Genomic DNA, 19,883 nt, shown 5'->3' on the forward strand with positions numbered 1-19,883 from the left:
TTTCAGACTGTTGCCTTTCAGACTGCACTCTTGCCCAGCTGACTTGTGCTGTGACTTTGGTGCCTCTTAAAACAGTTGCCACATCCCATACAGCTGTGTTGGTTTGTAAGAAGCACATTTCAGGTGCACCCAGGAGGTGAAATCTTGCATTCTTCTCTTGGCTTAGATTCAGTGGAAAACAGAACAGGCCAAGCAAGTCTTTAAGTAAAGCTCTGCCTATATAAGAGCAGAAAAAAATCCTCTATGATTGGCTTGAAGTAACATTCGTAAAGGAAGTATGAAACTCATATACCACCCACAGAGGGTACTGTTCTCCACAATTATTGTAGAGCTCTGACTTTTCGGTCATCTCTCTCTTTTCTCTTTGCAGCGGCATCCCCATGGCCGTCTTTACAAGAGCCAGCAGTCATCCTAACACCACTAACCCCATTCCCTGTGGGGCAAACAACACTACAGAGCCTGACCTGCCACATTCACATGCCTACTACGCCCTCTGCTACTGCCTCTTGATTTTGGCCATCATCTTTGGGAATGTGCTAGTTTGCTTAGCTGTGCTGAGGGAACGCACCTTGCAAACCACAACAAACTACCTTGTGGTGAGCCTGGCAGTGGCAGATTTGCTGGTGGCTACTTTGGTGATGCCATGGATGGTATACCTAGAGGTGAGTGCATCTTGGGAAAGAACATCAGAATTTAACCACACTACTGCATGCATGATCATGTTCCTAAGAAAGTCAGTGACGAAATTTAGGCTAACCTGTGTGGAGCACTTCTGGAGCTGGCCTGCAGGATGTGTACAGCTTGAGTGTGTTATATCAAATGATTAAAAAAAAAGGAATAAGTGCGTGTGTGTGGGGGAAGCCATCCCATTAGACTCTGCAATTTGATTGCAACTAAAAAATATTATTAAAAGTCCAATTTTATTAAAAGTCCAATTTTATTTCAGACTGGAATAGTCTGTCAGCTCAAGGGCATTAGAATCTTTAATGAAATCACATTATGCTTTGCATTAGAAAAGATTTGGCACTTGCTCTTGCTGTGGACAGGGTGGGACTGAGGCACATCTGCAGAGCAGCCTCTGCCCCCATGCAGTGCTGTGGTCACGATTTGTGAGCACAGCAGTAGGTCTGTTCCCTAGTTGTGTTTGTAGACCCATTTAAGACTAATTTCCATCTGTGGAGCTTGGATAATCAAAGTAGCTGATATAAGAGTCATCCAAACAACAGGGAAAGAACCCATACACATCCTAAACTACCACTCCTGGCGCTGTGCAGCGTCTCCTAGAGAACTGGGCTGTAGGACTCCAGCAAGACTAAGATTTAAAAAACAGTCCAAAAAGTGTCAAAGTTGTTTCAATATTTGCTGCTGTTTGTGGATCAGTGATGCTACTGATGAAGCATCATGTTTCAATACACTATGAGCCTGGAAATTGCCAAAAAAAAATCATTGAGTCCCCAAAACCATGTACGATATCTATTCACCTACTGAACGTTTGCCAAACCAGACGTTTGAGAACTGGCCATTATTTATGGAGAAGCTAAAGGTGGATGAATGCCTCTTGTGAACATTCTACTTTACACTCCATTTTTTAGAGTTGTCTCTGGCCATGAAATATGTTATTTTATCAGTCATGCAGACCAGAACTGTCTCTTTCTGAGAAGTCTTTTGGGAAGGCTGTGACAAAGCAGCAATAGAAATATTTTATAGCCTCAAAATCCTCATCTCCACCTAATGAAGTTTCTAGCACAAAAATGCTGTTCAGCAATGTGTCTACCAATCTTCTGGGGTCAACAGGTAGGTCTAATATACCAACACTGCTGCCCCGGTTCTTTACTGATCTCTGATGCTTTGGCTGCCGCAGCTGCTGAAGCTCACCAAGGTTTCTAAGACAGTGGCATTAGGGTATCCTGCCAGCTGAAGTTTGATGGCATTAGACACCATCATGCCTTACAGTCATTGTATAAATGCAGGAGGAAATGTAGCAGCATGGCTGGGAACATCCTTCTTAGTCTTCTCGCAACATCCAGTTCTACCTCCAAAGGGGAAAAAAGTTTCAGAAGATGGTTGTCACTGAGATCCAGTCTGTTCAGAGCGTGAGAGTAACACTGTCTCCTCATCTGTGTCTCTCACACCTGAGCAGGAAGACCTACGACTGCTCTTTGAGCTCAAGGACTGGACTATTGTCAACGGGGGGGACAGACAGCTGAGTTACTGCAGCTCAGCAGTTCACCACTTGTCAGCAGTCCTGACCTCATGCATGCTCTTCATTTCTCCCACTGTGCAAAACCATGAGCAGCCATTTCACAGCTGCTGGACCTAAGAGCACCCCCAAGAAGAAGCTCTCCTAAACACAAAACCCTTCAGTGAGCGTGCTTAGAGGCACTGCTCCTTACATGCCAGTCATCACCTGATGCAACTTGGTTGTCTACTTTCCCATCCGTGTGCTCCTCATCGTGGCATCATCATTCATATCTGAATTGCAGAGATTCTTTTGTTTATTTTAAGAATTCAGAAAAGTGATGGATTGGCATAAGTTTTTAAAAAAATATCATTGTGCATTCATAAACTGGAAAGCTTCCTATAGAGTTGGGAAGGTAAAAATAATAACACCACAATTTTGTAGGTAAAGCAGACTGGTCATCAAGAAAGATGAGGTGAGAATCTGACCTGAATAATCTATATGGAGCTTTAGCATTTGACAGAGCTAGGATTTCATCTGGACACTGTTCCCACTTCTGCTGCACAGTCACTGAACGGTAATGAGAGATTGTATCAGCTCATCTCTCTGGTTTGCTGTGATGAGCTGTAAGAGAATAATATTTGACTATCCACCTCACCCAGGCAGATGTGAGGATTCATTCAGTTAATACCTGGGATGTCCTTTGAGATTCCTGGACAAAAGGCACCAGAGGGATAAAGAACAGGTACCCTGCTAGCTCATGAAAACCAGAAATGCACACTAGCAAGTTCTAGCTGCTGTAACAAAGATGAGTGGAACAGAGCAATAAAAGGAAGAGCAGAAATAGAATTTTAAAAATTATGAGCTAGGCCTATAATATAAAGGCTTTTCTTCATTGTTAAATTCTGAAATAAATTCTGGGTTCACATACCCCATGGGTAAATATTAACGACTTCCCTGACTTCAGCAGAGCTACTCCTCATTTTAGAAGCTGTGGCTGGTGGAAGTCAGGATGGCTTTTAAGCCCAAGCATTTTGATCTGTTGAGCATCCTCTTAACACAAGCTAGTCTGGTATGCAGATGGTGATATCTGAATGCATCATCCTGAGAGGGCTCACTTCAGAGCCATTCCCACCAGCACCTTCTTCAGTTTTAATAGTTCACATTCTTGGGTTTAGCATTTTAATGTGCTCAAGACCTTGGAAACTCCCTCAGTTAAGTGTTTGCACATCTGCTGGTCTAGCAGCAGCTGGCTTTGGTGCAAACATCTGTCACTGACTCTTGGTGAAATATTCTTAAGACTCCACAGATCCCATAGAAACTGCATTGCTTTTCGCCTCAGACTGCAGAAACATCCCTTACTGCAAAGGCTTCCTGCATTTATTTTTTTAAATATGTATTTTGAGGTGGTCAAGCAAATCTCACTGAGACTAAAGTAAAACCAAAGTAAAACCAGTGAGGGGGTTTCTTTGGAAGCTGAACCTACCTATTAAAATCCCTAATTTCAGAGGGACAGTCTTCAGTTTGCCTGTCTTGTAGCTCACCTAACTGTGCAGAAAAGCTCAATGGGTTTGGTTTGGCTTTTTCTCCTTCATTACCTTTTTTTTTTAGAAGTAAACAAAGAAGTCCCACCAGTATCAGAGAACTGGAGAGAAAAGTACCGTTCCTTTCTTCATTCTGCAAGCCAATTCCCATTTCTCTCCCTGCCTTCATTCGGGGTCAGAAGGTCTAATGGAGGACTGCCTGGTTCAATACCTGACTTCTGAAATGTAGCAGCTGGGTCCAGCAGAGAACGCCCTAAAGATACAGCTCATGCCAACAAGTTTCTGTGCCATGTGTGGGAATGCTGCTACTATCAAAGCCATTTAAATTTCCCAGGATTATTTCTTAAACAACTCTTACAGAGTGAATTCTGTATTTATACAAGTCCTTCTCTCTGCAGGGACCTGCATCCTGTCTAGGCATCAACACTTGCTGCAGGGTTGATCCAGTACCTTAGAAGCCAAGCCTACTTGTGGCACCCTCTCCAGCCTGATCTGGGATGGGTATTTTTGAGTGAGTCTTAAAATCCTCCAAGAACAGATCCTGCACAGACTTACTAAGCAACTGCCTCCACTGTCTCACTGTCCTTGTGGTCAGCAAAGTTACCTTCATGACCAGTTTGCACCTTTCTTCCAGCTCATTCCTGTTGCCTCTTATCCTCCCATCACACACTGCTGTGAAAAACCTGGCTGCATCTTCTTAGTAACCTGCCTCCAACTTTCTCAATAACCTCCCACTAGGCACTAGAGGGCTGTTAGCCTCCCACCCCTCCAAGCCATCTCTTTTCCAGGTTGAAAAAGTCCTGTTCCCTTAGCTAGTCCTCACAGGACAAGTGCTGCTCCAGCCCCTAAGGACTGTTTTGGTGGACTTCACTGGACTCACTCCTGTTTATCAATGTTTTTCCTCTACTGGGGCCTCAAAACCAGATGCAGTATTCCAGATATTGTCTAAATGTAAGCAGAGAGACTAGGAACTAGTGCCAGTTTCTGATAGCTTCCCAGGATCCAGCTGAAACAGCAGAATCTACGGGGTTGCAGGCTAAAATCCAGGCTCTCTCCTGGGCATGGATTTTTCTCCCTCTTTCTCTCCTACCCCCTTCCCCACTCAGCACAGTGCAGGGTTTGTTTGCAGGTGGAGGCCAGGCTGCACCTTGTTCATCTCCTACAAGGACTGGGTGCTGAGACAGACCACCTTGCTCAGTCAGGCTGTCATCCCAGCCCCAAGGAGAACAGGGCCACAGGGCACTTGGAGGATATAATTTTCAACCGAAAATGTAATGTCAAGAATTTGATGGCTGGTCCAAAAAACACTTTTCTCCATCACAAAGATTGGCTGCAGCTGAGTTTTCACAGCTTTCACGGTTCCGATTAAAAATTCAAAACAATGAGAACAACAGCTCAACATGGTAGCAAACCCAAGACCCTTTATCTGAATAGCCTATGAGTTCTCACTCAAATCTAATAATCAAAATTTAACTGAGAATCCAAATAAGGTTTTAGAGAAGCCTCGGTCTCAGGTCCCTGTTTCATACATAAATGCATAAAATTTGCAGTGCTTTTCCAGCTCACTGCCTGCGAAAGCACTCCATCAGCTGAGAAACACTTTCAGCCCTTAGATTTTCTCAGATAATCCTTAATCAAGGGATATATACAGTGATATCAATTTAAATCAATTTATTATGCTGGGCCTTGAGGGAAGGAATAGCTCCTGTTTTTTCATCCTGCTGCCCTCTGCAAGAGCAAATAAAGGAGTGAAATTAAGGTGAGGCTTATTTTCCATGACCTGTTGTTGTGTTATATTGAACACAACATGGGTGCCTCAGTTTCCTTCTGCACATCACTGTGGACATGAATTTATCTAGCTGTTGAGATACATGTAAGGAGGTGCTCTCCTCCAGGTAACTTATCAGGACTTGGTGCAGAACAAGGCTGACAGTTTTGTGATTGCTGGTGCAGGTGACCGGAGGAGTCTGGACATTCAGCCGTATCTGTTGTGATATCTTCGTCACCATGGATGTAATGATGTGCACAGCCAGCATTTTAAACCTCTGTGCTATCAGCATCGACAGGTGAGAGACAACAACATCCAGGGGGATAGTCTGGATATGGGGGTTGACCCTGTACCCCAGTGTGGCAAGGACAAGGAATTGGGGTGTGCACAGACAGCAGTGGTGTCTTCAGGACCACAAACCTCCCTGCAAGTCTGTTCCTGCCACTACTGCTAATAATGTGGGTCTGCGCACCATGAGCTAGAACAGGTCTGCACTGGAGGGCAGAGAGACACAAGCAACAAGACATCCCCAGTAGGCAGTCAACCACGTCCTTATGCTTTTTGAAGGCAGGAACATCCAATTCCCATTCAGTCTCAAAGAGGGTTTCTCCTTCTGGAGATCTCACTCATGAAGTTTTAATAAAGAAAATCCTGCCATACACATAGGGAGAGGTGAAGATTATTGCTCTGTAATCTTCAGCTTTGCTCTTGTTTTCTGCATATTAAGACTGAGCCTATTTTAAGCAATGCTGAGGGTTGGGAGCCAAGACCTTGGCACACGTGGTGCTGTTAGGACCAAGGAGTGGGAGAAGGAAAAAATACTGCATGCTGTACCTTTGTAATATGTGGTTCAAGGGTTATAATGCAAGGCAGCTCTCAGTGCTGGGTTGGTCCAGTGTTCTTTCATGGGCATCTTTATCACCATTTCATTTTGGCTCTGTCTGCAAGGAGCAGCCCCTAGGCTATCCTAAAGGCGAGACTCCTGGGCCTTCCAAATTCTAGCCTTGCTGAGCTGCACCCCCTGGGGCACCCTAGCAGCTGAAGGTCCTGGACACCTGCCCGTGTCTATCAGTCTATCCACTGTCTATCAGTCAGGCTGACACCAGACAAGGCAGCTGAGACAAAGAGTTTAGTAGATTGTGGTTTCTCCAGAGAGTGTTCTTTCTCAGCAGTGCACATATAACTTTAGGGGCTTGAGGGTTGTGGGTTTCTTGGTGTTTCTAGATCCATCTGGTATCCCAAACCTTGTAGCTGCACATGCTGTCAGTTCTGCAGAGAGTTTTTCTGCAGTGCTGCCAACTAACTCTGATTTCCTCTATTCCTCCCTGCAATGCCCCACTTACCATTTCTGCAAATTTCTGATTCCATCACCTGATCTTCTGTTCTTTCCTCTTCCTTTTCTTCACCACTTTCACCGTCATGTTCCCTATGTTGCTTTCATTTCTCCTCATAAAAACCTGGTCCTTTTCCACCCTCCATTCTTACCCCTCCTCTTCCTGGAGCTGGTTTGCTCTGCAGATACACCGCAGTGGTGAAACCAGTTCAATACCAGTACAGCACTGGGCAGAGCTCCTGCAGGAGGGTGTCTCTCATGATCGTGGTAGTCTGGATGCTGGCGTTTGCAGTGTCATGTCCTCTCCTCTTTGGCTTCAATACTACAGGTAGGTGATGTCCTGGACAACAGCATCCAGGGAGGGGTTGGAAACTGTGTATGGCCAGGTCATATAATGGGGGTCCTGCAGACTTGCCAAGTTACAGGAAATTTTAAGGAACTGTAAGCACACTATGAAGGGTGAGAAAAGTCTCCATGTGCTCTTCTCCATAAATTTGCCATTTGCTCAGACAGACACTGGCTATTGCTCTGAGGGCAGACCTACCTGCTCTACTGCCAAATCAATGCCCATCAAGGTGTCCAGGTCTACAGATTCCCATTAAACAATCACTTTGAGCACACAGAACAAATCTCCAAACATGCAGCACATACAACACACACCTTGCCGATATCAACAGGTCCAGACACACAATTTGATACAGGACACATCTCTAAACAGCAAGAGTTGCATATTAGCACTGCTTGTGAGAAACCTTCCCATCCAACTGGCTGTCTGCTTCCTCAATTAATCCCTTGAGGAGAGCAAACAATTTAGCCTCCACCTTGGAAACAGGTTGGTCTTTTTCCTTTCCCTCAGATAGGGCTAGAACCTGTTCTCCCTAGAGGCAGAGGAGCAGCGGAACCTTCCTTCCCACTGAGCCACGGGCAGAAGTCCTCTGCTCCTCATCCATCCTCTCTGCAGTGCTTGAGGCAAGAAGGGGATGAGAGTGGGAAATGCTAGTCCAGACAGGTGGGGGCAAAGGCACATCTCTGCTTCTAAACAGCTCAGAGGCTGTCAAAGAAATAGGAGAAAGGATAAAAGGAGATAGGATCCTAGGAGAAAGGATAAAAGGAGATAGGATCCTCGGAGAAAGGATGGGAATAGACATGAGAAAAGATAACAGAGCTGTTGGCCAGAAAAGCAGGCAGATGCATGCTGGCTAATAATGCTAGATGGCCCTATGTAATTTTAAGTATCAGTTAGGTGAGTGGGTAAGCCACAGCATAATCTGCAGTCCTTAGACTGCCTTTGTCCCACCTTTTGACTCGCTTTGCCAACACATCAGAGCTTCCTTGTACTAAACTGAAGCAGCTCAGCCACTCCTCTCTCTCTCTCTTTCTCTCTTCTTCCTCCCCAGGGGATCCTAGTGTCTGTTCCATATCCAACCCTAGTTTCATCATCTACTCCTCTTTGGTGTCCTTCTACCTCCCCTTCATGGTGACCCTGCTGCTCTATGTCCGGATTTATCTCGTGCTAAGACAAAGGCAAAAGAAGAGAACCCTCACCCGGCAGGGCAGCCACAGCGCCAGCACCAAACCGTGCCATGCACACAAAGTAAGATCCACATGAACGCAGTAGGAGCTGTCAAAAAAGACAGGGAATGCACCATCTCTTCTCCTCAGAGGGTCAAAACACAGAACAGAAAGCATAAGGGCATGACATGTTTTCATCCCATCCCTTGCTCATACACCATGATATTTGAGATGCAGAAGCTGCAGTTAAATCCATTTCAGCCCTCTAGAAAGAGGATCCTCCTTGTGTATCTGCCCTCTAGAACTGGCAACTAGAAAAGAGCATAGCCTACTTCAATATTTCTTCAGAGCAGGGCTTTCTCAGCTATGCATAAGTCTGGCTAATTTCTTCATTTATTGATTTTAATGTCTTCACTTATTGATTTTTGCTCTATGAAGCTTCATTTTCAGGACTTCACAGGCTTTAACCTACATTATTAAAACAGAAAACCTCTTCATCTGACAGACCTAAGAGGTCAAGATGCTCACAGTGCATGGGGCATTTGTTCCACTGACCTTTCTAGATGAAATATCTGCAACCATGGGAACCAGCACAACAGTTTGAAAGGAATTGCTGGTCACACATATCCACTCCTTTTACCCATTTTCGCACAGTGGAGCTACATTAAAAGGGTGGGGATATTGAGGGGAGCAGGGCCAACACAAAAATACAAATGAAAGGTCAGCAAGCAGGTGTTTCTGCTCTTATTGCTTTTATGTTTCTCCTTGGTGGGATGGAGGCAGTGCTGGTTCACCCCTCAGGTCAGTCCAGAGGATATAGTGCAAACCTAAGAGACAAGTGGGGCTAAGGATGACTCTTACAACTTTCTTCATCATCCTTTGTCCCATTGAACAGTTTGGATAGTTTCAAGTTCCTCTGTGGCATCCTCTTTTGCAGGAACACATGGAGAGAAAAGCTTTGCCAAATGGATGCCAAGGCACCTTTCCCCCCTGTCTCCCACTCAAATGCACAGGCCAGGAGATGTCTACCAAAAGGAAGTTGCTGACTGTCTTCAGCCTGCAGCGGTACCGGAGCTTCTGCCATGAGGCATCCCTCACCAAAACACCAGGAACTACACAAAACAGCAGGCAGGAAGAGAGGAGAACGTGTACTAAACCAGGAGTGGAGGTACAGAGGCTCAGCAATGGCAAAACCATCAGCACTTTGAAGCTGGCACAGCAGCAGCCCCGACTGATCCAGCTCCGGGAGAGAAAGGCTACACAGATGCTAGCAATTGTCCTGGGTGAGTGAGAGCCACTCTGTCTAGTGGCATGCAAAGGGTGATGGCTTGGGACTTCCTGGAGCACAGAAGCTCCTAATATAGTACTGAGATTTAAAAAAAATGCAAGCCAGGCCCGGGCTTCAGCTGTCACTGCTCCACAAACTCAGGAGAGAGAGTGGTGGGACATCTAGGGATCTAGAGCACTGCTCCCAGATGTTGAAAGCCAAGTATGTTAGTGTATTATTTGCCATGTTTTGTTAGCCTTCTGTTTTAAATCAGTGGCCAACAAGCTCTGGTAGAGGGAGCAACAGCCAAGACCTTTGCTTTTGCTTTTCCTTTTCCTTTATTTTGCAATTATGAAGCTGGAACAATCCTAAGTTTCCATACGTGCAGAAGCTCTTGGGCTCAGTTCCAGGAGTGGAAACTGAGGCAAGGAGCTGCAGAGGAACCAGTTCATACAGCTGGACAGAGAAACCAGCAGACTGGTGCCCCAGTCACCTGCTGTGGTCACCAGACTCACTGTTTCCCCTCATTAACTCAGTAGTAGCAGGGAAATAACTCAGCCCTAATTGTAACTGATTAAAGCAGCTGAGGCATCAATCTTTTCCTCAAAGTGGTGGCCACTTGCTTTTGTCTCTCACCAGGCCACTTCTGAAGCCCCATCCATCCACTCACAAAGCTGGTCCCAAGAGCCCAAGCTTTTGCCAAGTCCCTCTGTGTCAGGAATAAATGTTGCCTTCATTGTTTATGAAATAAAGACACATGCATGGAAATAGTAAGGGGATGGAGGGAGAGGGCACAAGTGCAGGCCCTTTTCCAAGTAGTTACTCCCCTGAACTCATGATTGTTTTCTTCCTCTCTCTAAACCCAGGCACATTCATAGTTTGCTGGCTGCCCTTCTTCTTGATTCACATCCTCAATGCCCACTGCCCATCCTGCCATGTGCCTCCAAGGCTTTACAGTGCCAGCACTTGGCTTGGCTACGTCAACAGTGCCCTCAACCCCATCATCTACACAACCTTCAACACTGACTTCCGCAAAGCCTTCCTCAAGATCCTGTGCTGCTGACTGCAGGGCCGGCACCGCGCTGCACGGGTTTGCAGCAGACTCCTGGGCCAAGGACAAGGCACAGGGCCCTTCCCTCCCTCTGCTTTACACACAGTGGAGAGGGATGTGCTCCCCTCAGCTGTGAGCAATGGTGATCAGTGTGACATGGTCATTTTTGACATCCAGGCACCTTCTGCACCAGAGTGAAGAGCAGGAATACACCCCACCTGCACAGCTGGATTCCCACACCAACCTCGGCGCTCCTGCTTAAGAGAGTACAAGTTCTTCCCATTTCTGGGGAGGGAGGAAGGGGAATAAGAAAAAGTAGTAAGCCAGTGAGTCCCTCAGCAGGTACAGTGGTGCTGAAAGGCAGACCTGGGTGTGCAGCAGTAGATCAGCCCCAACAGTGCACTGCTCCTGGGAGCTGCCAGGCTCACAGAGCACGCAGGACCCAAATGCAGATGGCATCTCTCATCTCTGTTGCCTACATGCTAAATACACATTTGTCCTCCCACAGCTGGAGCTTCAACCTGCAAAAGGCACCCAGCTCATGCCTAGCAGTCCTAGTAAGAGGGCAGAACATGACCTCTTTGATAAGGATCCTGATCCCTTTGATCAGGAGCCAAGAGCAAAATCTGGACAAGGAAATTTGGAAAAGGAGCATCGATGGAGAATTGACAACTTTCCTGTTGTTTCAGTCAAAAGGTTTGCATGTAAAACTGGGTCAAAGTGCTTGAGAAAATCGACCTAGTTGCAAATGAAATCTTCCCTTGTGCTGCCAGCTTGTATTTTATTGCTCCTTGCAAGATGGAGAGGTGGCTGCCGTCCCACTGGTAGGTCAGATCGCCTGAGAAGTACAACATTATTCCACTGTCCCCTCTCTGCTTGACCCAAAGACCAGATAGATTGGCTGCTACTTAACTACCACACACCCCAGTGATCTACTGAGCCACTAAGTGAACAAGGCCTATCATAGCTCCAGTCATGCCTGCAGTAGATTCAAACCTGTTTTTTCAGCTGGGATGGGTTGCATGCACCTCATCTCACAACTTGTTCATGGTCTCTTTGGAACCAATCTTCACTTGTGCTCCTCTCCTCAACAGGAGCATTGCTAGATTAAGGGTTTGTAGCACCTGACTGCTGAAATAAATCTGATTACAGCCCACACCTAGGGGAGAGCTGTATCATAACATCCCTGCCAGTAAGAATGGACATGTGCCTCGGGATCAGCCCGAGGACTCTCCCTGGCTCCCCTTGCTAATGTTCTTGTCATCACATACGGCATCTGTATATGCCAGCATCCAGGAGCTGGACAAATACAGCCCTGCCATGGTCTCCTTTCCAAACAGCATTTTACAAAGCCACCTCCAGTAGTTCCGGGATGAAAACACCAGATGAGCCCTGACATACCATGTAAGCTGGTCTCATGTCAGGGCACTTTAATGCTCTTCTCCCTGTATAGGCAAACCTGATGTGAGACAGACAGCCTCAACACACTTCTCTCATTTTCCCCCCTTGCTCTACTGGATCAAGGCTTCAGCTCGCACTCCCAAGACTAGGCTTAGCTGTGCTGTTAGCCATGCTCCTTTGACAGCTTTGGGCACAACTCTGTGCTGTCCCTGCCTGTGTCAATGCCACAGCTTCTCCATCTGGGAAGGGCTTCCTCTATTTCCTAATATAGAGCCAAAGCCATTGTCCTCTGCCTCTGGAGCACATAGCAGAGCTCTAGCTGTTCCTTTGGTTTGTCTGGCTTTTGGGAGGAGGATCTTGTGGACAGCATGTGTCATTTGTGTGGGGAGGTGCCCTCCATACTGCACTGTAACTGCATTAATCCAATAAAACACAAGTGTTATTGGAAGTGTTGGTACCTTTGTGGTGATCATACCCCCTTCCATAAGCCTTTTCTCACCTGTAGCCCTCATAACACTTTCCTTGTAAAAAATTATCATCCACCTGGACACCCACGAGAGGTCTTTATTATTACTTGCGCATTACTTGCGACTAGGAAAGAAATCGAGGGCTGCTGTAAGCACTTCCAGCAGATGAATTCTGAAAATAAGTTCAATTAGTTTGCCAGCTATGCCAGGCAGGCATGCAGTAGTTCTACTCCATCTGCTCAAAGACGCCGGACAGCACGGGAGGCACTCAGCACACAGGATGTTGGAGGTATCAGCTGAATGAATCAACCCGTGGACAGATTGCCGCTCAAGTAATTCTCATTTGGACGCTTCATAACAGAGATCACCAGAGACCAGTTTCAGGTGCTTTATACATACAGTTGTCAGAAAGGAGGAAACGAGAAGAAAGATCTTTTAAAGGATGGGTAGGTCCATTTCAAGCTCTGGCCTAGCATCCCTCAGGGGTCATGTTTAGTGTGATTTTACTTGAATTTGAACCTGTTCTTCAAGCAGTGATCCCCAAGGTGATTCCAAGAGAGGTAAGAACAGGAGGTATGGCAGAAAACTAAGCAGTACTTTTTTATCCACACAGCTATAAAGGAAGGGGAAAGTTCTATATCTAAACATTATGGTCCTTCCTTTAATAATTATGATTTGAACTTTCAGATCACAGAACTGACTGCAACCTGCCAAAAAAAAAAGGGCACCACAAACCCCTTTACACGATTAAAAAAACTCAACTCCAAAACAAAACAATCTCTCCTGCTCCCTCAAGTGCTGCTATAGGTGACCCCACAGAAAAGTCCAAGGAATCAAAGCATTCAAAGGTGCAACCAGCTGGTGCCCCTTTGCCCTGTCCAGCAAGCCAGAGGGACTGCTGAGGACCCCCCCAAGACCTGTGTTTCACACATCCCCATTCATTATTTACAGTAGAACAATCTGCATTTTCCTCTTCCTCAGTGCCTCCTCCTAACCTTAATTTTCTACAACATTTTCCTCTTTGCTGTTTTGTTTCCCCTGGCTCCATGACTGGCTGGAAGAGGAGAGGTGAGCCGTGACTCTGCGCTCTGCTGGCCAGGGTTTCATTCATGATAATCGCATTAGAAGAGCCTTTGGGGAATGCAGAAACCTCCTCCCCTGCAAAGAGGAAGAGGGAACTCAGAGACAGCCGCAGGCTGTAAATAATTCCCAATGTCAGGAGACCTGCTCTGGCGGCACAGCTGGGCAGATGTGCAGGTGTAGCAAGGGGTCCTGCAGTGTCTGCTCACCTTCACCACGCAGCTGGAACAGGATACCTCAGGTCCCCTGTGCTCGATGCTATTTGTAAACGAGCCAGCAGACAGAATAGCCAGGAAGCATCTCTACTGTAGCTAAGGGGAGTTAAGACCCTTTGGAGATGAAGGAGATGTGGCAAAATCCACTGGGAAGAGCAGCCCCCCCTACAAGGTACAAGGCAACCATCCAAGTACTGCCTGTCTAGACGCATTTACAGCACGCCTGAGAAATGGACTGAAAAACACCATTTATCCCCTGCATCCGCCTTCTCCAAGCAGAGTGTCCCAGTCCACAGAGCTATAGGCTCTGACTGAGCTGCAGGAGCAGAGACAAAGGAGCCATTGAGCCCATATATCCCCACAGGTTGCTTCTCCACACACACACCTGGGGCTCCCCAGGGGTACATCTGTGATAGGTGTGCCACACCTTGCACATGTTAAACCTCAGGTCTAGCAGCAAAACCACCAGTTACCCAAGTTACTAAAACCTTAAATGGTACCAAGCACCAAACTGAAGCCATCCAGAGCTAAAACCAACAGCTCCTATGTTGAGTTTTATATTGTAAAAATGTAAACAGAAAAGAAATCATAAAACACTCTACCTTGTCAGAGGCAGCAGCAGGCACTGGGTCATGCAGGGGTCCTTAAGCAGGAAAGCACAAAGGCCCATGGGGCAGAAAAACAATCTTCCACAAGAGAAAGCTGACTACTGGGAAGGCAAGGAAATTATAGAGGAGGTGGGTTTCACCTGCTAGCACAGCCCAATGCTCTGCAGGTGACACTGCTCAACTAATATGCTCCAGTGTACCTTCCAGCAGCTGTTGAACATGTTGTTTCAGCAATTCTGGCTGCAGCTAGACATTAAAATCCACATTTGTCAGCCTAGAACAAAGGCAAAGCAAAGCCTTGTGGAAAATCTCCTTCCCCAGGTGATCATCCCTAGACTCCTTAGGAGATGGGCAGGCCAGATACTCAGCTGGACCCTGCTGTGGAGCTAAGCGCAAGCACCTTCCCCCCTGGGGAGAGAGTGGGGGGTACACCTGGAGTCTGCCTCTCTGAGGGGGATTGAAGTGACCTGGGATCCTCTGTCCACAGCTGGGGCCAGCACAACCGTCTCAGGTTAGCAGCTCCTCTGGAAGGGGCAGCCTTATGCAAGACAGAGATTGGCTGAAGCTTATTGATGTTACTGGTGTGATGTTTTCTGAAGAATGTCTAATCAATGTCAGCATTTCAAGGAAGGATCAACAGACTGCAGGCTGCTGATATGGTGACACTTAAAAAACTACAAATAGGAATTGTGGACAACCCAGAGGACATGGGTAGCAGTCTGATTAGTTTCAGCCAAGTGTGTGATGGTTTGTTCCTGAAGTGATGACACAGTCTGGCAGCCTTCAACCTGCAAACACTCCTGGCTGTGAGGTGTCTCATCTCCCAAAAAGAATGGGCACATCAGTTCTTTCTCCGACCAATGCAAGTACCCCAAATTTGCATTAGCTTTTGAGAGAACCACTGAAGTGAATTTTTCCTTATCTAATGGTAATAATGAATTAACATTGTTGTCATCTCCTGGCAGTATTTTACCACCTGACCTGCTGCCTTAGGAGCAAAGGAAGGCTCACAAGGCTGCAGGCAATTCAAAGTGTGAGAGATTCAAAACTGTACATCTTCAAAGTCAGCATCAGCTGCTACATGCCTCTTATTGAATGACATTGAACAGGATGTAGAAGACATATCCCAGACCAATACTGCCTTTCAGTCTCAAAAGCCACTGAACTAGCTATGCTCTGTTACTCTCCAGTCAGTCAGTCTCAAGACAGAGCAGTGACCTTTCTTGTTCTGCTTTCCCAGCATCACTCATGCCACTCTTCCTTGGTTTCATGCTGCCTCAAGTGTCAGATCAGAAGCCCATCAGCTCTGATGCCCACCACACCTTTCTCCAACAGGGATAGGTTTTCCCCCAGACACAGGCAGGGAATTCTCCTGAGCCTCCTTCATAATTCTGAATACACATCAGTGAACCTCTTCCTGCCAGACACTGGTCTCATCTCATTCCTGAATGCTTGTGGAAATGTGAGGCAAAGAAAACCCCTAGAGCCAAAAAAGAAAACGAACATAATTAAAAATTAATTGCAGTGTAATAATTTAAGCATCTCAGCGAGACAAGTGCCAGGCTGTTTCCTGTTTGGTGATGTGGGGAAGACCTTTCTGGTTCCCTGCCCTGGGGACTCTTATAAGTTTTAATAAGTTTTACCCTGCAGCTGTGAGCATGGCAAATTGAATACCCCAAATAAAGACTACTTTTCACGAGGCACAAGCACATTTACTATGGGACTTAACATTTCTTTCTGCCACACTATGCCATAGCAGAAGGGCTATGAGGCAGGTGGATTGCTCACCTTGCTATGCCTCAGCTGAGAGGCAGCAGCACCTCCGTCTCTCTGTGAGGATCTGGTCAAAGGAGATGGTTAAGGCAACAGGACTTCCTTAAATATTTTTGATGGCACTGGCTGTGGGGAAGAGGGGAGCCAGGTACCAGTGTTGAGTCCAGCACTTAGTTCTCCTGTCAGCCTCAGGTCTGAAGGCCACAAGCATTACTCTGTAACCTTTTGCCTTTGTGAGCAGTATAGCAGCCATTGCTAAACTTCCTGAACAGCAACAGAATGCTTCTTCCTCCTCAAGACATGCACAAAACAAGGGATGTATAAAGGCACATTCCAGTGGCTTCTGCAACTTGATGTTGGCAGTGCTACACATGGACATACTGCATAACTCCCACTCCTTTCCTTGCTGGCCTTGCCAAATCCTCATCATCCTGTTTGCCTATGCTCCTTCCTCCCAGATGCTCCATCTCCTGTTCCTTCCTTGAAGATCCTGCATCTCTTTGAAGACTTGGGCTGCCTGCCAGTCTCTGTGTTCTCTCCCATCCCAGTTCACTCACCTTTGCCTGAGGAAAGCATCTGGCTTTCCTAAGGGTTGGTTTCTTCAGGTGTTTTTCAGCACGTGGTACCATTAAAGTTGTCATTACGTTGTAGACAGTTCCATTCTGGTCTGGGAAGGGCAGTATAAAAAAGCTCAAGACAGATTTGCAGCCTCTGCTGACTTCCTGCAAGATGCTGGCTAATCAGTACCTCCCCTGATTACCTCATCAAAAGGCAAACCAGATGTTCTCCTGGGAAAGGAGAAGCAATGAGCATAAAGCATTGCTACAAAGCTGCCTTTGTGTCACATGTTGCAACACATGTCCAACAGCCCAGAAAGGCAGTCAGCTCAAGAGCCCAAAGTGTCACACACAGAGCATGGGAATAGGTCCAGGAACTCTGGCCAAGGACCTTGAAACCACTACTTTCTTTTGTGAAAATCTCTGCTGGGACATTACATGTAAGAGCTGTAGTTTTCAGATCTTTTCATGATCACCAACCTGCAAATCAATCTGCTCTGCAAGTGCAGGCAGGTGAGATACACCTTGTCCTGTGGATCTGCGGGCATGAACCACAGCCATTGTCCTTCACAGTGCTATGGCCATCCCCTTGGACCAGAAAATGCTTTACACTGTAGCAGAGGGATAGGGAAGACAGAAAGCTGATTAATCCTGAGCTGCCTAGCAGATCCAGATGCCTTTAGTTATAATTTCTTTACTGTTGGCACTGTCCACCATACACAGCTTCCTAAATTTTCAGGCCGAAATTTGAAGTAATCCTGGTTAATCAGATAACCCTTTTTCATCCAAACCTCCTTCCTAAAGAGCTCTGCAAATGTTCAGACACACAAAGAGCTGCTAAACAGAGCAGATTTTCTCCAACGTTTTTGTAATGATGGGGAGTAAGCAAGGCCAGGAGCTGGAGGAGCTATGTCAGAAACATGACAGAGCATCCCAATTTGTTGTACATTCACCTGAGCAGTGTAATTAAATCATACAGACAACAGATGTAGACATAACCAGGCAGTTCATCATCACCTCACTGTAAGGCAGGGAAGGTATCGCCTTTCCGAGCCAATATGCCACTGGAGAGCGTCTGACAGACACCATCCCACTGGCAACATCAACAGGGAAGCAGGAACATTTTGCTGCACCACTTTTGTGCCAGCACCAGCTTTGACAATCTAGATCCAACTTCTCAAAGGAATTTAAATTAATTCTCTTTTTGTTTGAAAAGTCCTGTCATGCCTCCAGAATGTGCATATGAAAGGATGGTAACATGTGCTTGAACATCTTTAATAGTCTGAAGAAGTGAGTGCTGCATTACCAGAAAAGAGATGAGGTCCCTAGTGAATTATGTAGTACAAATAAAACCATTAAACTGGCCTGCACCATCATCTATTTTGTGTATGCCTTCCACATCACAGAGGAAATTAGAGAAATTACAGAGGAAAATCTCTGAAATTACTGAGAGGAAGGTTTAAACATTTTATTGAGGGGTTCTGTCTGCCAACTCAGGTTATGAATCAAAACCCAACAGGGTTCAGGATGAAAAAAAATAACTACCCAATGCTTAAAAGCACCTCTGAAACATACCAGGAACTGATTTTTCTATGCATAAAAACCCCATGATCCAAAAGCCCTCTGAACCTTAGAGATGTAGAAATAAATTGAACACCCTGCTGGAACACTTCCAGTCTTGGGCAGCTCCTGCAATCCTTCAGAGCCACAGTAGAGCAAACCTAGAAACTGTCAGACAAGGCTTGATATGTCTCCTGGATGCTGTGTCCTAATAATTTAGAGGATGGATGGGGTGGGTGAATGTGTATGTGGGAGAAATTACATACCTCAAGGAAAAAAGAAAACATTTTTGTGATAAACCAATTTGATTTTTTTTCCTTAATACATTTTAAAGCATACTTTTGAAACTGCTTAAGAGTCTGTAATATTAAAATAGCTCTGAAAGGAGAAAGTTACTGAGCAGAATCCTGATGAAGTGGTCAGAAAGGCACAGGACTTGGCACTTAACATGAGGCCCTGCCAGTTATTCTCATCAGCATGAAAGATTTTTCTTTATCAAGGGGAAGGTTACACTAGAAGTTGCTAAGGGAAAGATTCTCAAGGGTCTAATCTTTTTGTAACACACCATCTCTTTTGTTTTCTGCTCTGCTCTTATTTATATTCTACCCTTTGGAGATGGATGGCACTCAAGGATGTTTTTGCAGTCTTCTGTGCTTAGTGAAGTTAATTTAGCACAGACATTTTTCCTCTCCTTATTAATTCCAATTTTCACTTCTCCGTGAAAAGTTTAGTTTTTTCATGTAGTTTTCTTCCCCATATCAGGGCAAGAATTCTGTTTTTGAAAGAAATTAGATATCTGCTTTGAAATTAATAAAAAACTTTCTAAGTTAGCATGAAAAATGTTGCTGAATTTTTACAATGTGAAGAGGACTGACATATTGAGAAGTTGTCTACATACAACACATTAAGGTTGTTCCAGACTTAGTGCAGTGTTATTGTGTTAGACAGTGAGTAGATGTAGTTGGTCAATTCTTGCACAATAGAAAATGCAAAGCCAGAGCACACACATGTACACATATAAAAGCTAAGCAGAGAACCATAACAGGAAAGCCTGATGGGTATGACTGGAAAAGGAACACAGCAGTAGAGAAAGATCAGAAGGCCAGGAGGAAAAACAGAAGGGTTATTGAGAATGTCATGTTACTGGCACTTAGCTTAGCAGGTCACTAAGATCCCAGTACAGCTACATGTAGCTTCTGAGGACACCCAGGTTGGGAGACAAAGAAACATTAATAAATCCTAATGATTCACAGGGCTGGGGCAGGACGGGGAAAATGATCAATCACAAGTAGCTTCCAAAAGATACAAAATGGCACTTCCACAACTAGCAGTAAGGTTACCAACCTAAGAAGCATGCAGGGGAATGTGCGAGGAGGACAAAACAGCTGGTATTCCTTATCTTCCCTGTCTTCACAGAGCACCCCTGACTGACCTTTTGGACACAAACATCTTGGTGCCTGAGTGCTGGGCTGACTTGGGCATTTTGGTGATTGAGTGTGCGGATAGAGCAGTATCAGTGAGTGAGAAATACCCCTGTCCCCTCTCAAAAGGTTTAGTGCTGATACTCG

At 45.8% G+C, this 19,883-nt stretch overlaps 1 protein-coding gene across 1 annotated transcript; it reads left to right on the forward strand.

The window, feature by feature from the left end:
* The first annotated feature begins 378 nt into the window (after positions 1–378).
* DRD3 (dopamine receptor D3) lies at positions 379–12,530 on the forward strand. The gene is made up of 6 exons (XM_017833951.1): positions 379–662; positions 5,677–5,789; positions 7,010–7,152; positions 8,222–8,418; positions 9,274–9,619; positions 10,470–12,530. The coding sequence occupies exons 1-6, from the start codon at positions 381–383 to the stop codon at positions 10,664–10,666; spliced, it is 1,278 nt and encodes a 425-aa protein (XP_017689440.1). The 5' UTR covers positions 379–380; the 3' UTR covers positions 10,667–12,530.
* The last annotated feature ends 7,353 nt before the right edge of the window (positions 12,531–19,883 follow it).

The sequence above is a fragment of the Lepidothrix coronata genome, unplaced genomic scaffold, assembly GCF_001604755.1.
Source record: "Lepidothrix coronata isolate B3197 unplaced genomic scaffold, Lepidothrix_coronata-1.0 Scaffold226, whole genome shotgun sequence".
In the NCBI taxonomy this organism is placed as follows: Eukaryota; Metazoa; Chordata; class Aves; order Passeriformes; family Pipridae; genus Lepidothrix; species Lepidothrix coronata.

Coding starts and splice junctions, on each gene's coding strand:
- DRD3 (XM_017833951.1), top strand. CDS start 381: ATGGCCGTCTTTACAAGAGCCAGCAGTCATCCTAACACCACTAACCCC. Junction 663..5,676: donor CATGGATGGTATACCTAGAG/GTGAGTGCATCT, acceptor TTGCTGGTGCAG/GTGACCGGAGGAGTCTGGAC. Junction 8,419..9,273: donor AACCGTGCCATGCACACAAA/GTAAGATCCACA, acceptor CCTCTTTTGCAG/GAACACATGGAGAGAAAAGC.